Raw genomic sequence first — 21,209 nt, forward strand, 5'->3', positions numbered from 1 at the left:
TAAATGTATACGAGAGCATCATTGCTCATTTTTTGGTGGGACAATACCGACTTCAGAAAACTATCGCTTCTTATAACTTGAAAATAGATCTCACCTCAGACAAGTCTATGACACAACCTCTCGGTGCACAGGACAATAAATTATCATAGTTAAAGTTTAGATTTTGGAGAGCCTACTCTCTCATTGGCATTACAGGGTTGCAAAGAGCCACCAGGACTGTCACAAAGGATGCTAAGCAAGCCCCCAGATAGCAATAGTTCAAGAGGTGACCCATGAACCAGTGCTGCTGGGACACAAGCCAGGGCCGAATCAACCTTGGCTGGGTCTCCTGGGCGAGAGTCTCTGAAGCTGAAGTACACAAAACACCTGCTGGCCCCAGGTTACATCTCTGAACACGTGTCCCAGCGCATCCTGGGGTTCATCTCAGCATCGTCATAGTTAAATTCTGGATTTTTTTTTTTAAGATTGTTCTTTCTGCTCAATGATGTTTATTTCAACTTTGCTGTTGAAGCCAAAATCTGGAACTTCAGAGGCTCATCAGCTACAGTTGCAAAACAAAGATTGTGAACCCTTTGCAATTACCTGGTCTTCTGCATTAATTACTCAAAGTGTGGTCTGATCTTCATCTAAGTCATAATAACAGACAATTTGCCTAAAGTAATAACAAACATTTGTACTACTTCTCGTCAATACTGAGTAGACTATTTAAACAATCAGTCTAAGTTTTAAAAAAAGTATCTGAACATCTGGGGTAATGCCTTCTACAAAAGCTATTTGGAGTCAGGTGTTCCAACCAATGACTTACCATTGAAGGTGTGGATTGTAGAGGTGCCCTGCCCTATTAAAGACACTGTCAGGTTACTGACAAAGCTTGCTCTTCTCAAGAAAAATCTGTTCACGTACACCATGCCTCAATCTAAACAACTTCCAAATGACCTTAGAAGAATTGTAGAGATGCATGAAGCTGGAAAGCGCTACAGAAATATTTCCAAAGATCTGAGTGTTCATCAGTCCATAGCAAGAGAAAGTGTCTACAAATGGAGGAAACTCAGTACTGTTGCTACTCTAACTAGGAATGGGCATCCTGCAAAGATCAAACCAAGAGCTTGACGTGCAATGCTGAAGGAGGTGATAAAGAACCTAACAGCAAAACACCTGCAGAAACCTCTAGAACTTGCTAAAGTCTCTGTTCATGCACGTGCTATAAGAAAGACACTGAATATGGTGTTTATGGAAGGATGCCACGGAGGAAACCTCTGCTCTCAAAAAAGATTGTTACACATCTCAAGTTTGTTAAAAAAAAACACCTGGATGCTCCACAATGCTTCTGGGACAATGTTCTGAGGACAGATGAGACAAAAGTTGAACTTCCTGGTGGAAATGCACATCGCTATGTTTGGAGGCAAAAGGGCATTATTGCACACCAACACCTCATCCCAACTGTGAAGAATGGTGGAAGGAGCATCATGGTTTGGGACTGCTTTATGCCTCAGGGCTTGGACAGCTTGCAATGGTTAAGGGAGCAATGAATTCAAAATTGCATCAAGACATATTACAGTAAATTGTCAGGATAACAGTCCATCACCTGATACAACAAGACATCGATCTGAAACACAACACATTGATCCGAAGGAGCTAGATAGGTATCTTATGGATAGGGGAATCAAGGGATATGCGGACAAGGCAGGAACTGGGTATTGATAGTAGATGATCAGCCATGATCTCAGAATGGCGGTGCAGGCTCGAAGGGCCGAATGGTCTACTTCTGCACCTATTGTCTACAACAGTAAATCAACAGAATTGTTTAAAAAGAAGAGAATTTGTGTTTTGGAATGGCTAAGTCACAGTCCATACCTTAACCCAATTGAGATGCTGGGCATGACCTGAAGAGGGCTGCTCATGCAAGGTATCCCAGAAATATTGATGAACCGAAACAGTTTTGTATAGAGGAATGCTCCAATATTCCTCCTCGCCATTGTGCAAGTCTGATCAGCAGCTACAGGAAATGTTTGGTGAAGGTTACTGCTGCTAAAGGAGGTTCTAAATACAAGGGTTCATATACTTTCTTCAACCTGGACTGTGAATGATTGAACAATGTATTCAATAGAGATATGAAAAGTACAACTGTTTGTGTTACTAGTTTAGGCAGATTGGGTTTGCCTACTATTGAGACTGGATGAAGATCAGGGCACATTTTATGAGTAATGCAGAAAACCAGGTAATTGTAAAAGGTTCACAAACTGTTTCTGTATTAACATACAAACAGCATCAGATCGATTGGAAACTCTGGTCATTTTCCCCCCGCAGACCTCGTGTGATCCGAAAGCATCTTAATCTTTAACTTCTGATTTGCTTTTACAGAAAAAAGGTAGCACATGACCACAAATTGAGAAAAATATGGACGTACAACCAAAAAAAATTAAAACTGACGTACCAAATGACTAAAGAAAAATGGGCAACGTTATTACTCAAGTTCAATATCAAGCTTATTGCCATCAGACTATACAAACAAACAAAACAACATTCCTCTGGGCCATGGTGCACCCACAAACCACACATCAAACACAGTACAAAAAGCTAAGTTAATGAAATACAACTCATGTAGTGCACAGCACAGGTAAACAGTAAACAGCTTGTTGTCCTAGTGATGAGACCTTAGCAGTGACAGGGAATGCACAAGTATCACAGACTGAGGGAGAAGCTGTTACCCAGTCTGACAGTCCTAGTTTTGATTCTGTACCTCCTTCTTGACAGTAGTGGATCAAAGATATTGTGGGATGGGTGGAAGGGATCCTCGACAACGTTTGGACCCTTTGTTCGGGGGGGGGGGGGTGGGGGAAGGGGTTGGACTGGAGACTCTGATGATCTTCTTGGCGGTTTTTACCACCCTCTGCAGGGTCTCGCAGTACAATGTCTTGCAATGATGCAGCCAGACAGGGCACTCTCAATGGTTCTCCTGTAGAAAGTTGTTAGAACGGGAGTGGGAGCATTGCATGCCTCAGTCTCCTAGGAAAGTGTAAACACTGCTGTGCCTTATTGACTAGTGTCATGTAACACTATGGTCCTGAAAAACATCGTTTCATTTTCACTATGTACTGTACATAGCAGTTACAGTCAAAATGACAATTAAAGTGACTTGACCTGAGTGAGCTGATGTTGGGGGTCCAGGTTAGATAATCTGTTATGTGCATACCAATAAACTTTGTGATCTTCAGCCTCTCCATGGCAGACAACAACCCTATATTTGTTAGCTTGTCATGTTTCAAACAATCAGAATAAGGATAAATTCAAGATCCTGCTTCACAGAAAATGAGTAAGAGTTAAGAAGCAAAAAAAAAATCAGGTAAATTTAGAACTACTGTCAGGATGTTGCTAACTTTACTATACGTAGTTTCTAACACTAAATTTCAACATATTAATAAGCTTTTTAAACCATATTTGGACTGTAATTTCAATCAAGGCACTCAATGGAAGAGATTGTAAAGAAAAATGCTGTACACACATTAATGAAAAAATGTGCTATTTTATTTAAATAGTTACCACTTTTGCAGCATTTTAGAAATGTAAGCAAAACAACTAGCAATGTTTTAAACCAAAAATCAAACCAGTCAATTTTGTAAAACTCATGCATTAACAGCTTAATTTTTGTACTCATTCATCTCATTCTAAGAAACTAGGCAAATTCATAGAAATTTCTGACCATGAAAAATAGTTGTCAGGATTACTTACAGAGGTGAAGGAATTATACTTGCATCAGGGCGTGCAATTTTAACAGTCACTGGGCTATGTACCATGATAGAGTTTCGAGAGGACAAAACATTTTTCTTTTGGTAGCCATCCCATCGGACAGTTGGAAGTGTTCCAGGTATCGAGTACTGGGGCTGATGGATAGGATATCGACGGCGAGGGGTCACTGTAAATTTGTTTAGCATGCCTTGATGTTCCCTAGGGACAAAATAATTCAGATGCAAAGGTTAAACTCTAATATGCAATGATCTGCACAGCCTTTTAAATATTTGGTGTCCAAAAAGCACAAGATGAAGAAAAAAAAATCACAGAAACATACACACTTCATTGGAGTTAAAATTTATACTGTTCAATATTTGTTTTGTATACCCAACAATATTCCCCCTCCCCAATGCAATAATTATCATATTGATATTTCTGGAAGTTTTATGTGGAAACTTGTATGTGCAAATTGGCTGCTGCATTTCCACATTTGCTGCACCTCAGTAATAGTTCATACTTTTCAGCCTTTTTTTTAAAAAAGAGGTTTGGTAAACCTACAGAAATACAAGCCCTTCTTTATTCTTAAACCTAACATTCACTCAAAGGAATAGAAACTACAGTAGCAAAAAGTTTAAGCTTCAAGATGTTCACTTAAAATTATCAGTGATATATTGGAGATTGTATTTTTCTGGCATATATACACAAGAGGGAAAATGAATTGGCTGTCAAATCAGTGATATAAAAGACTGCTGATGCTGGGATCATAAACAAAAAAATGCAGCACGTGGAGGAACTCATTGGGTCAAGTACCATTTGTAGAGTCCAAGGGACTGTCTACATTTTGAGTCGAGATGGAATATCAGGAATGAAATTTTAGAGTTGAGATAGCCAGTATAAAGAAATAAAGGTGAGTGGTGAAGATTGGAGCTGGCAAGCAATAGGTGGACCCAGATAGAGGAGATAATGAAAGAAACCTGGCGATGATTGGTGAAGACCAGGAAAAGGTTATAGATTATGTCAAAAGGAAGGTGTTGCGAGGAACTAGGTAAGATTGGGGGGGGGGGGGGGGGGGAAGAACACCCGATAGAAAGGAAAAGAGGAACTCAAGTGAGTGCTTGGGTAATAAGCAATGAAACAATGAGGAAGGGGAAATAAACTTGGAAACAGGGAGCTTGTGGAGTGGCATTGGTTAAGAAGTGAGTGTGAATGAGGATCCTGGTGCACAAGGGGAAGGAAACATTCCATGAGTGGGGGGAACACCTGAAAAATTCAGGCCACTGGATTGTGGAAACAATATGATATTCCTCTCATTTTCGTTTAGCGTCACTCTGGCATTGGAGGCCAGGAATAGACTGGTGAGGAAACATGACAATTGGTGAGAAAACAGACATATCATTATGTGCCCTGTCATAACACGGGCAGTCATAGTCTATTGACTAGGACTGATCTTTGCAACTTTTACAGAAGTGGTTTTCCATTGCCACTCTATGCAGTGTCTTTACATGGGTGACCTCCGCTATTCTTCAGAGGTCTGCCTTGAGTCAGTGGTTACCAGGACTTGTAATATGTACCAGCTCATACAACATCCACCCCCTGCTCCCATGGCTTCACATAACTGACTTGCGGGGGGGGGGGGGGGGGGGGCAGCGGGAGGGAACATGCTAAACAGGTGCTACACCTTGCTCAGGTGGTACCTACAGGCCAGGCTATCAGAAGGAAGGAGCGGCCTTGCACCTCCTTTGGTAGAGACACATCACCATCCTGTCACTCAGAGGGAATGTGTAGGGGTGTTCAAATGGATTGCAGCTTGAAGTTCAGGATAGCCACTGCACAGAGAACAAACGACTAGCAAAACAATCACCCAGTTGCACTTGGTCTTGCCAACATAGAGAAAGACTCACTGAAAGCATTCATTATGCAAAATACAATTTCATTTCAAGCACTGGAAGACAAAAAACTGCTGCACACATCAGTAAAATAATAAGATTCACTACATTTTTTTATACTACAGTTAAGATAGAAAGGTAACCAAAACATTGTTTCTCACCAAAAATCATAAAACAGCCATATTGCATTTTACTCTGCTCTGAGAAGTCTTTTGCATTTGTTAGTCTCAGGTGGATTCACATAACATCTGGCAGCTCCACGCTCCAATTCCCCCCCTCGCCTCTTGATATTGATCCATCTCCCCCTTACACCCCCAGACTTGATACAGGGAATTGAATTGAATGCCAACTATCTCTTGGCTTCCTCATATTTTGCCTGTCCCACTGAGCTCCTTCAGCAGCTTGCTTTGTACTTTAGTTCTGAAATGAAACTGCCTTGGGATTCTTCATTATACTTCTAAACAACTTCAGCTGTCACTGACACAATAACATGAAGCAAGCAGTACAGTAAATTTTCCTTCACTTACAATGCGACTTCTTTCATTAAACATATTACCCTGGATTTATAAACTACCAATATCTTAAGCTGAAGTTTCACATCAAATAAATTATGACTCAAAAAAGGCAGTAACTCAATATTGGTGCTTTATGTTTTCAGTAATTGTTTTGCCTAATATTGATGCAAAAGTGTTCCGACAGCTGTGAACAGGTGAACAGCTTTGTTCTGTTTATATTCTTAACATTACATGTTATCAGTTCCATATACCTCCACTAAAACATGCAGGTGTGCAACTAAAAAACTAAAATGCTAAACCACATACACTGGGGGGTGGGGGGCAGGGGTTGCATGCGTGTGTGTATGCACGCCCTTAACTCCCGGTGGAGTTGGGGCGCCATCAGGACAAGCTTTTGCACCAATCTTTTTTTGGTGATTGCTCATCGTATGGCATGTCTTGGGTATTTGAAACCCATCCCTCTCCAGGTTTTTTTAACAAATGAGGTTGAGTTGTTAGCTCGACACTCAACCCAGGCACAGATGGAGAGTATGCAAGGGAGCTGGCTGGATTCGAACTTGAGACCTCTCACCCCGAAGTCCAGCGCTGATGCCACTGATGCCACTATGCCACCAGCCAGCACGTACCCTTGATGAAACTATGTATATATATAAAAAAACAATTTTTTCAAAATTTGTTAAAATTTCAAATTGGCTTTCAAAGCACAAACTTTATGCTATTACCCAGATTCAGTGCAATGAAGCACAAAGCTGCAGCCATGAAACATTTGCAGAGCACAATCAACATCTGCACCAGATTTACATAGGTACTTAATCAGAACAGTAAAAACTATCTGCTTTATATAATACATTATCACCACAATACTTATCTGTAGTAGCTAATTGCTCTTATCTCAAATAATTCAGATCAGAATGGAACTGTAGCAAATAAACAAACAACAAAGAAAAGCAGTAGCCCTAATATTCTATTGAGGAATGAGAGCAAAACTGATTCCCTCTGCATGTGAAACTGAGAATTTGTTGCTGATGTGGATTACTAAAGATAACAGTAATACTGTACATAGATTCAGCTGAAGGAGCAAAACAAAGGAATAAATGGTTGCATTGATGATGTCAAGGTGAGAAAACTTTTGTGCAAATATATACTTCAGCATAGTCCAATTGAGTTGAAGAGCCTGAATCTGTGCAAAACATTCCATACAACAGGTAGAAAGAGATTAATGCAAATGCTAATGTTCCTAATAACTGTTCAGAAGTCATAAATCAGAATTAATTTTCTAATAGTGATGTGGTTTAACTTTCTGAAGCAAACACAATGCTGCTTCTGGCTGTAACATTTCTTTTTAAATATCTCAGTCCAAGTATAGAATACAATTTTGTGACTGAATATAAAATTCTAATCTCCCCATCCCCCTACAAAGATGCACTTTTCCAATTCTGTTATTGAAATATGTAGCAAACCTGTTGAATACAACATGAAAGTAATTTCATGTGATGATTATGCATCTCAACTTTTGTTTTAACAGCCAGGATTTTTTGAAGCTTTGTTGCTCTGGGTTAAGTGTCAAAGGTTTGGGATCCTTGCAAGCCAAGATATAAAGAAACATTCATAGCTCTTGACATGCTCAGCAGGTAGCTAAACCAAGTACATCACCTATCTGTCAGATAATTTTACACTTCAATGATGACTTCCCATGAGATAATTTAGTAGATTCATTTGTGATCATACTTACAACTCCCAATTTGCACCCCCCCCCCCGTGCAGATGAGGATGTAATCTCAAATCTATTAGATCTTATTGCAACCCATGAGGAAAAGAACCCCACTAAGTACAATCTCAACTTTGACATCATCTGATACATCATTTCCATCTCATCTAGTACTGCTGCATCTTTTCCATCAGTGGAGAACAGACTACACACAGGATTGTATGTAGGATCAAACTTGGAACAAACTTCTACAAAGCTTTCATTTTGGTCCTATGAACTTGTGATTACTTTTAATGGGTCACATTGTTAATAAGATAGGTTAACTTTACTTCCACAATACAAATATTGCATAAACAATGAAGTAGCATCAAAATAATCTCCCTTGTAAAATACAAATAGGGTTATGGGTTTCTCAGCATGACTGCATTTCAGAAATACTTCAAACGAACTTAGAAACAATTATAAATCTAGTCTGGCATCCAGTGGCAAGAAAGGGTACCATCTCATGAATGATGCTGTCAAATAGAAAATCCTTCACTCTGTGAAGAATTCAATGGCACTGTTGTGAAGAGTAAGGGAGTTTAATGTTCAAACACCACCACCAAAATACATTTTGATATTTTGAAACGATGACCATTCATCAGCAATGAAAGCTCACTGACTTAAAGACATCAGCTATGTCTCAGTCTGCCTGACACATCAAGAGTATTTCCAATGTGTTCTATTCTTATTTTCAGGACTTTCAACATTGATAACTTCCTGTTTTTTGATTTTCAAAATACATTTGACCATATTTACAAAGCTAAGAGAGTACATTTCCTATCAAAAGTACCGCGTTCGTTGTAAGCTATTTGGAATGCCCCAAATTCACGCTAGATCATACCAAGACCTTTGTTTAATGAAGTGGCAAATGAAAAAGGAACTTTCCGTCAGCATTTTTTTCAACATCAATAAAAAAATCTGAGCGTCCCACAAGATAGTGCAGCAAAACTTTGATTTGCTGAAACAATTTGACAAAAGTTCAAAAATGAAGCACGAGTCTTCGTTCTCTCTCAGATATGATGCACGTAGCTAATTTTTTCAAGTTTTATTTCATATTTGCTTTTTAAATTTGCATTTAATCTGGTAAAACATTCCCAAATTACGTTTGAAATAAAGGCTGCACGTTGGTACTGATTTAATTAAGATTCATAATCAATTCGTGTCCATGGAAGCCCGTAAGGCAACGAGAGAGTTTACGAACAATGTGTGAATAAGTTATCTAGGTCCTCTCTCTCCAACTCTTACCCGAAAGTCAGTCTCCTGGTGGGGGACTGGATGAGATTCGGCCGACCGTAGCGACTTTTCAGTTCCCTACCGCAGAGCGGGGCCCGCGCCGTGCTTTCGTTCGACAGGTAGCTGCCCATCATGAGGTTAGCCGGACTCCGTTCGCTCGCACACGCTGTCAGCAGCGGCTCCCGCTCCTCGCAGTTCACCTCCCACTTCCAGTTGTTGCCCGGGGCCTTGCTGGGATTCCGCAGCCCCTGCTGAGACCTGCTTCGGGCGCTCCGATCTCTCCCGTTCCACTGCCTTCTCCCTCCGTTTAGTTTGTCGTAAAGCACTTCGGCCCAGCGCGTCCCGAGCAGAAACGCTCTAATCCGACTCGGGTGGAAGAGCGGCCCGGCTGCGGGGCCTACGCTTGGCAGGGACGAGTAATAAAACCACGCGGATGCCGCAGCTAGCAGGCCTAAAAGGTACCAACCCAGTACGTAGAAGGAAAGCAATAAAGCAAAGCCCAGCCCCACCACCCACGTTATCAAAGACCGCTTGTGTGCGGGAGACATGACGGCGGCTTTAATCCCGTCTCATTCTCCGCCATTCTCCTCTCGCCTTGTCCGCCATTACCGGACACTTTACACAGCAGACATGCGCGCCATTACCCGGCACGCACTGCCAACGGAAGTCCCCGCCCCTTTCCTTCCATCGCCTGGCAACGCGTGCTGTCGTCATTCGCGCGCGCTTATGACCGCGGGCCGTGCCCGCGTTGCTCCGATACCCCGGGGCCGTAAATGGCCGAAATTTGGCCGTCGGTGAGGCGGCGCGGTAACGCAGTGGTTAGCGCAACGCTTTGTAGTTCCGATGGTTGTCCGTGAGCGGCCTCACACCGAGTGGGAGCGCTGGATCTGCTCTCCGGGTCAGCAGGGGCAAGGTCCTCTGTGCCCCAGCAGAGGCTCCTCCGTTTCCATAGCCTGGCCTTCGTAAGCAGGAGTGCTGAAATTCACAGAAAACAGCCCTTGGCGTCGTGCGGAATTAATTCAATTCGCGATTAAATGCCTGAGTAAACTAATCCCTCCTATTGACAAACTTCCGTAAAAAGTAGTGGACGGGCTGCATCACAGCTTGGTATGAGAACACAGCACCCTTTGGACGGAATACATCTCCGGTAAAGCCCTCCCACCAGTGAGCGCATCTACATGAAACGCTATCGGAGCATCAATCAACAAAGATGACCAACACCCAGCCCATGCTCTCTTCTCGCTCCTGCCGTCAGGTAGAAGCGACAGGACCCCCAGGATGCGCACCGCCAGGTTCAACATCAGAATCAGGTTTATTATCACCGGCATGTGTCGTGAAATTTGTTAACTTAGCAGCAGTAGTTCAATGCAATACATAATCTAGCAGAGAGAAAAAAATAAAATAAAACAATAAACAAACAAGTAAATCAATTATGTATATTGAATAGATTGTTTTTTATATTGAATATTGAATAGATTGAATAGACTGTATATTAAAAAAAGTGAGGTCGTGTCCAAAGCTTCAATGTCCATTTAGGAATCGGAGGGCAGTGAGGAAGAAGCTGTTCCTGAATCACTGAGTGATTCGGGCTTCTGTATCTCCTACCTGATGGTAACAGTGAAAAAAGGGCACACCCTGGGTGCTGGAGTTCCTTAATAAGCGACTTTGCCTTTCTGAGACACCACTCTTTGAAGATGTCCTGGGTACTTTGTAGGCTAGTACCCAAGATGGAGCTGACTAGATTTACAACCCTCTGCGGTTTCTTACCCCTCAACCATCAGGCTCTTGAACAAAAGGGGATAACTACACTCACTTGTCCATCCGGTGAGATGTGTCCTACAATCAATGATTTCGCTTTAAGGACTCTTTATCTATTGCTGTTTATTTATATTTACATTTGCACAGTTAGTTGTCTTCTGCACTCTGGTTGATCTTCCATTGATCCTGTTATTATTGTATAGATTTGCTGAGTATGCCCAGGGAAATGAATGTCCGGTGGCATATATGTACTTTGATAATAAAATTACTGTATATTCCGGGGTAGAAGCCGACCCCCCAATTTCAAGGTTAAAAAATTGACGTTTTCATTTTACCTTTGTATTACCCGATCCCCTTTTTTTTAAAAAGAGGTTTTTGATTTAACCAGAAAAGATCACAAGATCTCACATGCCGGTACTCAGCTTTGCCGGATCCGGACCCTGGAAATTTTGTGAACTAATACCTGTTAAGAAAACAGGCCGACACATTGTAGAGCGTTATAGGCAAATTCTTAATAAATAAATCAGGGAGAGAAATTTTGGATTAGGCTTCTAATGAAAAAGAATCCTCTGAAATGTAACCTCTGAAACCATTTAGCACCCATCGTAATCTCGTTTAAACATAACACGGGGTGATGGGATCAGTAAGTATACTCAGTACTGAGTTTGCGACCACCATGTATAAAAGATCAAAACAAATGCGATATGATGCTTGCTTCAAGCTGAAGGTTGTTGATTTTGCTAAAGGAACAAATAATTCTGCAGCTGCTAAGAAGTTTAGTGTAAACAAGAAACGGGTGAGAGAGTGGAGAGAAAGGCAGAGGACACGCTGAGGGAAATGCCAAAGAAGAAATGTGCAAACTGCAGGAAATCATGCCAGTGGTCAGAACTGGAAGAAAAAGTTTTAGAGTGGGTGAATCACTAATGATGATCTGGATACATTGTTACCAGAGAAATGATTCGAGTTCAAGCGTTGAAATGGGACGAAAAACACCGTGAGGTCAGCGAAAATTTCAAAGCTATGCGAAGTTGGTGCACCCGATTTATGAATAGACACGATCTTGTGTTTAGAGAAATGACAAAGATTGCTCAGAAAATTCCCGCGGGGTGGTGGTGTTTACGTTCAAGAACGTTGTTGGATGGACGATGCGGGTTAAAGAGGTATGGAGTCGACGTCCCGAAGGTGTCAGGAAGGAAAAGTCACTACTTGTCTGAGACATGTTCAAAGTGCACTTGTCAGGTGAGACAAAAGCAGCATTGAAAGCTGAAAATACAGACATTGCAGTCATCCCCGATGGTTTGATGTCCGTGGTCCAGCCACTAGATGTGAGTTTAAACAAAGAAAAGAATTCATGCGTCAACAGTAGAACCAATTTGACTCAGAAACAGCCAATAAATACGACTTGTCTTTCCGTGTATTCATTTTTCCAAGGTTGGCACCCTCTGTATAAGCTGACCCCCTTATTTTAGGAGCAAAATTTAGGGCCAATTTCTCAGCTTATGCACCAGAATTTACAGTACTTTGCTTTATTTTTACATACATAGAGTGCACATCACTCCATTCCCTGGATATCCACGTGCCTATCCAAGAACCTCTATTGTACTTGCCTCTGCCACCAGCCACCCCAACAGTGAATTTCAAGCTGCCACCATTATGTGTGAAATAAAAGAAATCGTCTCACACATCTCCTTTAAACTCAGTCCCCCTCACCTTAAATGCATGCCCCCTAGTATTAGACATTGCAAAAAGATTTCAGCTGGCTACCGTGATATCATCAGAAGGGAGACATTACATCCATCAGCCACATGAGAGGCAACGGTCTTACGGGTTTGAAGGAATGCAACAGAACAGCACTGAAGAGGCATTGCATGGTTTATTTTTGTACTTATAATTATGAATAAAGTAATATTGATAATAAAAATATTACAATCGTCATGAAGTATAATACAGCATGAGAACAGGTTCATGGCTCATGATTTCAGTATCAATGCCAAATTAATAGCTTCTGCCCACATGTCATCCATATCCTTCAATTATCAATATGCTCATGAGCTTGTCTGAAAGTATCTGAAATGCTATGATTGTACCTGGTTCCACTACATTAGCAGCAGGTTTCAGGCAACTGTTTAAAAAAAACTTGTACCACATATCTTGTTTGAGCTTTATCACTCTCACCTGAAAGCTGTTCCTTTGTAGCCTAAGAAAATGATTCTGACCGTCGACCCGATCTATCCCTCTCCTAATTGTATACATTTGTCGGTTCTCTCTTTAGCCTCTGATTCTCCAGAGTATGCATCCAAGTTTGTTCAACCTCCAGTTATAGCTGGTACTGTCTAAATGCAGCAATGCCCTGATAAACCTTCCTTGCTCTCCCTCCACATCCTTCCTGAATTGGGGTGAATTTACTCCAAATATAGCCTAATCAACGTTTTATCTGGCTGCAATATGACTAGTTGACTCTTAGGTTCAGAAACAATCTGGAGCTCTTGGGGATGCATGAGCTGAATATTTTTTTGCCACCATTGGTTGGTCCAGATTATCTTAAGGAAAGTTTCAGCTATTTCAGCTGGTGAATGTATATCAACTGCTGACAGCAACATCTGAATTTTTTGTGCAAAGCGATGCTCTTGGGCAAAAATATGAATGCTTGAAGTTTCTGTACTTGAGCCTGCTCTACTGTTTCATAATCATGAAACTTAAGTTCCACATCCTTAACCACTGTAGGAGCCATGCATCTGTTCTCCAACTGTATTGTATTTTGTGTTGGGCATTTATTATGTTTGAGGTAACTAGTCACATGGGTGGGGGTGTGTGGTGAAAGAGAAGAGTTTAGAACCACAGAACATTACAGCACAGAAACAGCCCTTCTTGGCTGTGCTGAACCATTTTTCAGACTATTTTTCCAAATGGTCCAGATCCCTCTGCAAGCTTTGAAAACCTTTCCTCACTGTCCATTACACCTCCAATCAATGTATCATCAACAAATTTTCTGATCCAATTTACCCCATTATCATCCAGATCATTGATATAGATGACAAATAACAATGGACCCAGCACTGTTCCCTGCGGCACACCACTAGTCACAGTCCTCCACTCAGAGAAGCAATCCTCCACTACCACTCTCTGACTTCTCCCATTGAGCCAATGTCTAATCCAATTTACTACCTCACCATGTATACCTAGTGACTGAACCTTCCTAACTAACCTCCCAGGTGGGACCTTGTCAAAGGCCTTACTGAAGACCACATAGAAAACATCCACTGCCTTCCCTTAATCCACTTTCCTTGTAAACTCCTCAAAGAACTCTAATAGATTTGTTAAACATGACTTACCATGCACAAAGCCATGCTGACTCTCCCTAACAAGTACCGGTCTATTTAAATACCTGTAGATCCTATCTCTTGGTAGTCCTTCCAATAATTTACCTACTACCGACGTCAAAATTACTGGCCTATAATTTCCCCGATGACTTTTAGAGCCTTTTTTGAACAACGAAACAACATGAGCTATCCTCCAATCCTCTGGCACCTCACCCGTAGATACCGACATTTTAAATTTATCTGCCAGGGTCCCTGCAATTTCAACACTAGTCTCCTTCAATGTCCGAGGGAATACCCTTTCAGGTCCTGGGGAATTATCTACTCTGATTTGTCACAAGATAGCAAGCACCTCCCCCTCCTCAATCTGTATAGGTTCCATGACCTCACTACTTGTTTGCCTTATTTCCATTGACTCCATGCCAGTTTCCTTAGTAAATATAGACGCAAAATACCCATTTAAGGTCTCCCCCATTTCTTTTGGTTCCATACATAGCTGACCACTCTGATCTTCAAGAGGACCAATTTTATCCCTTATTATCCTTTTGCTCTTAATATACCTGCAGAAGCTCTTTGAATTATCCTTCACCTTGACTGCCAAAGCTACCTCGTTTTCTTTTAGCCTTCCTGATTTCTTTCTTAAGTATTTTTTTTGCACTTTTTATACTTGAGTGCCTTATTTGCTCCCCGTTTCCTATACATGTCATACATCTCTCTCTTCTTTATCAGAGTTCCAATATCCCTAGAGAACCAAGGTTCCTTATTCTTATTCACTTTGCCCTTAATCCTGACAAGAACATATAAACTCTGCACTCTCAAAATTTCTCCTTTGAAGGCCTCCCACTTACCAACGACATCCTTGCCAGAGAACAACCTGTCTCAATCCACGTGTTTTAGATCCTTTCTCATTTCTTCAAATTTGGCCTTTTTCCAGTTTAGAACCTCAACCCGAGGACCAGATCTATCTTTATCAATGATCAAGTTGAAACTAATCATGTTTCAATCAATTAAACTAATCAATCACTGGAACCAGAGTGTTCCCCTGCACACACTTCCGTCACCTGTCCTAACTTGTTTCCTAATAGGAGATCTAATGTTGCATCCTCTCTGGTCAGTACCTCTATATATTGATTTAGAAAACTTTCCTGAACACATTTTACAAACTCTAACCTGTCTAGCCCTTTAATGGTATGGGAGTCCCAATCAATACGTGGAAAATCAAAATCCCCTACTATCAGAATTTTATGTTTCCTGCAGTTGTCTGCTATCTCTCTGCAGAGTTGCTTCTCCAATTCTCACTGACTATTGGGTGGTCTATAATACAACCCCATTAATGTGGTCATGCCTTTCCTGTTTCCCAGCTCCACCCATATGGCCTTGGTAGACAAGCCCTCTAATCTGCCCTGCCTGAGCACTGCTGTAACATTTTCCCCGACTAGCAATGCAACCCCACTGCCTCAGCCTTCATCCCTCTGCCTCTATCATGACTGAAACATCGGAACCCTGGAACATTAAGTTGCCAGTCCTGCCCCTCCTATAGCCAAGTTTCACTAATGGCTACAATGTCATACTTCCACCTGTCAGCTCATCAGCCTTCCCTACAATACTCCTCACATTGAAACAGACACACCTCAGATTATCACCACCACACACAACCCTTCTATTTGTGACTTTGCATCATTTATTTTCACCCCCGCTCCACTATCTACTCTGGCACTCTGGTTCCCATCCCTTTGCAAATCTAGTTTAACCCCTCACCCCACCAATAGCACTAACAAACCTCCCTGCAAGGATATTGGTCCCCCTGTAGTTCAGGTGTAACCCGTATCTCTTGTACAGGTCCCACCTGCCCCAGAAGAGGTCCCAAAGGTCTTGAAATCTGAAACCCTGCCCCCTGCACCAGTTCCAAAGCCACGTATTCATCCTCCAGAGCATCCTATTCTTACCATCACTGGCACGTGGCACAGGCAGCAATTCTGAGATTTCCAATGTCAAGGTCCTGCTTTTTAACTTCCTACCAAGCTCTCTATACTCACTCTTCAGGACCTCCTCATTCTTTCTTCCTACGCCATTGGTACCTATGTGTACCATGACATTTGGCTGCTCACCCTCCCATTTCAGAATGCTGTGCACCCAGGAGGCAACAAACCATCCGGGAGTCTCTGTCGCGACCACAGAACCTCCTGTCTGTACCTCTAACTATCGAGTCCCCAATCACTACCTCTCTCCTCTTCTTCCCCCCCCCCCCCCCCTTCTTCACAGCAGAATCAGACTCTGCCAGAGATCCGGCTTCCGCAGTTTGTCCCAGATAAGTCATCCCCCCAACAGTATCCAAATCGTTATACTTGTTGTTGAGGGGAATGGCCACAGGGGAGCCCTGATCTGCCTGCCCTTTCCCCTTCCCTCGCCTGACGGTAACCCAATTACCTGTCCGATGCTCCTTTGGTGTAACTGCCTCCCTGTAGCTACTATCTATAAACTCCTCTTTCTCCCGAATGATCCGGAGGTCATCCAGCTCCTGCTCCAGTTCCCTAACACGGTTTGTTAGGAGCTACAGCTGGATGCACTTCTTGCAGGTCTTGTTGTCAGGGAGACCTCCGGACTTCTCACATCCTGCCTGGCATTCTCTCTATTCTAAACGAACAGAAACAAACTTACCGGGGACCTGACCTCCCCTCTGCCTGTTGAGCCAAAGCCCTCCTATTCTGACTCAATCCCCTCCGACGATGTCCGCTCTATGTGGCGTTTTTTTTTAAAGCTGTTGGCGCGCTACGTCACGCGCCTGCGCAGTCTAGCCTCTCTGCCCCGATCAGTTTGGCTTCTCACCGAGACGCCTTCAGTCCTTCACCATCCGCCTCTTGCTTCGATATGAACGTCTGTTGAAAAATTCTGCTTTTTCAACCGTTGGCGCGCTACGTCACGCGCCTGCGCAGTCTAGCCTCTTTGCCCCGATGGGGTACAAAAATGGCTTCTCACCGAGATGTTTTAGGTCCTTCACACTCAGCATCTAGCTAAGATTTACATATTTGTGCTTTGTTCTGGGCAGTTTAAAGCTGGGGACTGCTGGTGTGATATCTTTTGCTGATCACTTAATTACATTTAAAATTGCCTAATGCTACTTAACTTCACTTAAGTACGTTTAATATCACTAGTTTTAGTCTGTTAACTATCATTGCTTCAAAATTGTATGTTTTGCTAATTAAGGATCAAATACATTTCTCTCCTTTTTGAACTTTATTATTCAATTCAGCAGAGGGCACATTGTACAGGATAACTCCCCATGTTTGCTCTCTAGCAGCTACTTGAGTAGCCGATGTTCTTTCATTTTTGCTTACACACTAACAGTTGGGATGGTGGTAACTCAGAATAGCATGCTGGAAGTGCACAATATTATGCTTTTAGCTGGCACCATGTTGGACTCCATGAAGAGGGGTGTCATTACCCTTATCTACATGCAAAAGGAGAAAGAGATAACATCAGGAGTTGGAGATCATAAGATTCTGTCCAAGAACATCACCAACAGGTTCAAGTCTATCCTGGGACAGGTGATCCACCTGAACCAAACCTATGTGGTACCTGGCAGGAAGCTCTTCGATAACTTTGTGCTGCTGAGGGATACCATCGACTCTGTACAGGACAGAGGGGTGGACACCTGCCCGGTCAGCTTGGACCTGGAGAAAGCCTTTGACAGGATATCATATACATGATGGATATACTCTACAAAATGGGCTTTGGGGAGGGAATCTGGAATCGGATCCAACTGCTCTACACAGACATCTGTGGTGCAGTTCAAGCCAACAGGTGGGAAACAGATAGCTTCCTTTTCAAGAGAGGAGTCAGGCAGCATTGCCCACTCCCCCCGTCTTATGTGTGTGCTGAAGCCATCAGAAAGGACGAGAGCATGGAGGTGGAGGATGGTGATGCAGTGGAGGGACCCAGGTGAAAATCTCCCTGCACGTGGACGATGCCAACGTCTTCCCCTCGGATCCAAGGTCTGCTTGGATCCGGCAGCTGTAACCAGTTTGGTTTGGCATCAGGGGCAAGGGTTAACTACACGAAGAGCGAGGCCATGCACTTTGGCAACTGGCCCAACTAATCCAGAGCCTCACCGTCACATCTAGTTCCATGAAGGTGCTGGGGATCTGGTGCAGAGGGACCGAAGCATGCAGCAAGAATTCGCTGGAGTGGACTGTGAAGGTAAAACAGGAATTGGGACTATGGGGATGGTGCTCCCTATTGAAAACTTGGTGCATGTGTGACCTATTTCCCCCCCCCCCCCCCGCTTGTTCTGCTTGGGACTCAACCGAATTGTCTTCAAGTTCATCTGGGGACCCAAGATGGGTCACCATACACAAGTCCCTGGACAAATGGGGACAATGTCGTCCTCACCCTGATGACTTGTTTGTGTGTGACTGCATCAGGCTGTGCATGGCACCTAAATGCATGGGCACCAAGTACCCATGAGATTCTACCTGTGTGTCTCAGCACAGATTCTGGCTCCATTACTATATAACATCCCAGTCAGCTGGACATTGCCTCACTATCTGTCCTTTGTGGAAAAGTTCTTCCAGACCAACACCTTCGACCACAAGTCCACCAGGCAGAGGTCAGCATGGAACATCCTGCAGAAGCACTTGATGGGCATAGATTGTCCAGACCGCCTGGCAGGATACCTCATCGCCAGGCCTCACCAATGGGCACCAAGGCCTTGCTGGGCTGGTGGTGAGAGGGGCCCTCCCAGTCACATCCACCCTGCATGTCTGGAGCAACACTCCCACAGCGTGCTGCCAACAGGATGACTGTAATCGAGATGGGACAGTAGCTCGCCTTGGTTCCTGCTGAGCTGCGTGACAGAGGGTTCTCTGATCTACAGTCTGTTCCCATGGGCACGCACGGAGAGGAACATCAGCTACTGCTGGTAGAAAGGCTCCCTTTGATCTGCCCAGAAGTTGTTGGTCTACTGGCACATTGAGGTGTCCATGGAGGAGTACTGCTGAGCGGCTGCAGGAGGACATGCTGAGGGACACACAAAAGCTTGGTGCAGTCACCACAATGGACCACAGTATAGGGTTCTTCTCCTACTGGAGAGGGAGGAGCCAGGTTAGGGGAGGATTATTGTAGGAATTACCTGTAGTATGTCACCCCAGAATAACATGTGAGTGGCAGCAGTTATCGATGTGTATGAATGTTAGAGAACAGTGTAAAAAGCATTGACTATCAACGTAAAGAATGAAAAGGCATTAAATTCTTGTAGATAATTTTTTCCTATGAATAACATTGATTTTTTTTAAATTAGAGGGATATGCAAAAAGTGGAGAGCTAGTTTGTGAAAGGGAGCATGGACTGGTGCCTTGGTGAATTCATGGGGAGTCAAGGCCCTGGTGTTTAAAAGCGAATGCAGGAACAGGGGCAGTCAGATACCAGACCATTGGGATTTCCAAAAGAGTTAGATATCAGATTATTGGGTGAATTACTGTCTGCTTGTACCTCTAGGTAACTTCATCACCAGTACTGAGCAACCATCCTGCCCAAAGTTCTCTGCAGCAGCAGCACGCTTGGCTATTAACTGAAAGGCTGGTGGTTGGTGGGACGGACAGTGTTTATTTTTGGGGTGGCATGGTATTGTAGTGGTTAGCACAACGCTTTGCAATACTAGTGACACGGGTTCAATTCCCACCGCTGCCTATAAGGAGTTTTTGTTCATTCTTCCAATGACAGCTTGGGATTCCTCTGGGTGTTCCGGTTCCTCCCACAGTCCAAAGACTCCCTCCGCCACTTGCTAAGTAAATTGTAAATTGTCCTGTGATTAGACTAGGGTTAAATCAGGGGATTGCTGGGCAAGAGGCTCGGAAGGCTGGAAGGTCCTGCTCTGTGCTAAATAAATAAATAGAGAGATAGGTAGATAAATAAATAAATAGATGGGTGATTAACTAAACAAACAAACAAAAAAATAATTGGGCAGAGGACAAATAAACCTATGAATAAATAAATACGGAGGTATTTAGATAGACAGACAGGTAAGTAAGAAAGCAAGCAAAGTAAACACATACAGCTGAGCTGATGTGTTCCTGGGAGTGTCTGGCCCAGAAATTTACTTATATGATGACCAGAGAGACAACACTGTGCCAGTGAATATCCTGTCCTTGCACCCAATATGGCTCACTTTCTGAGGCATTCTTAACAATGGATATTTTAGAAAGTGATCTTTGTGTACTTTAGTGTTGTTTTTGTAGCATCCAGCTCACTGACAAGAAGGGGAGCACCCAAAATTCTTTCCTGCTGAGGTTTCTTTTTTTTATTAATTTATTTTTTATTGAAGTTCATCATCAAACAAACATTCCCATAAGATGTATTTCAGATACTGTACATATATATCATATAGTCATATATGCCACAAATCTCCACATTATATTTATCTGAGGTATGCACTTATAGAAAAAAAGAGGAAAGGAAAAACAAGCGAAAGGAGAAAACTATGTACTATGGGAGTGATTTTTTTTACAACATATTCATTGATTTGTGAGAATAAAAGAAGGCCTAAGAGGTGTTATGTAGTTAAACCATTTTTCCCAATATGAATCAAATTGTTCCAACTTATGATTAACAGATGCTGTGATCTTCTCTATTTTGTAAATGTCCATTATAATTTCCATCCATGCGTTTAAAGTTGGGCTCTCCTGTGATAACCATTTCCTAGTAAGAGTCTTTTTACCAGCCACCAACAGTATATTCATTAAATATTTATCTCTTTTCAACCATTCTTGAGGTATATACCCAAAATATATGGTCTTACTTTCTAAGGGTATTTCACATTTAAAGATATCTTGTAGGGCATTGTGTATCCCACTCCAATAGTCTTTGACAACGGGGCATTCCCAGCAAATATGATAATGGTTTGCCTTTTGATTTCCACAATTTCTCCAGCAAACAGGGAGGTTACTATCATGCAACACACACAAAATACTGTTGGAATGGACCAGGCCAGCCAGCATCTATAGGAAGAAGCACTGTTGATGTTTCG

The 21,209-nt window shown here is 42.6% G+C and overlaps 1 protein-coding gene across 4 annotated transcripts in view; it reads right to left on the bottom strand.

The window, feature by feature from the left end:
- The window catches only part of pom121 (POM121 transmembrane nucleoporin), a 57,989-nt gene extending 46,793 nt beyond the window's left edge, over positions 1-11,196 (bottom strand). For 3 of the 4 annotated variants that reach the window (XM_059973078.1, XM_059973080.1, XM_059973077.1), the window contains exons 1-2: positions 9,126-11,196; positions 3,730-3,945 (exon numbers count right to left, since the gene is read on the bottom strand). In XM_059973078.1, coding sequence (XP_059829061.1) covers positions 3,730-3,945; positions 9,126-9,661 — 752 coding nt within the window. In that variant the 5' untranslated portion in view covers positions 9,662-11,196. The remainder of the gene's footprint in view (positions 1-3,729; positions 3,946-9,125) is intronic. The other variant, XM_059973079.1, reaches the window with a different exon arrangement.
- Between the last annotated feature and the right edge of the window lie 10,013 nt (positions 11,197-21,209).

The sequence above is a fragment of the Hypanus sabinus genome, chromosome 6, assembly GCF_030144855.1.
Source record: "Hypanus sabinus isolate sHypSab1 chromosome 6, sHypSab1.hap1, whole genome shotgun sequence".
NCBI classification, from domain to species: Eukaryota; Metazoa; Chordata; class Chondrichthyes; order Myliobatiformes; family Dasyatidae; genus Hypanus; species Hypanus sabinus.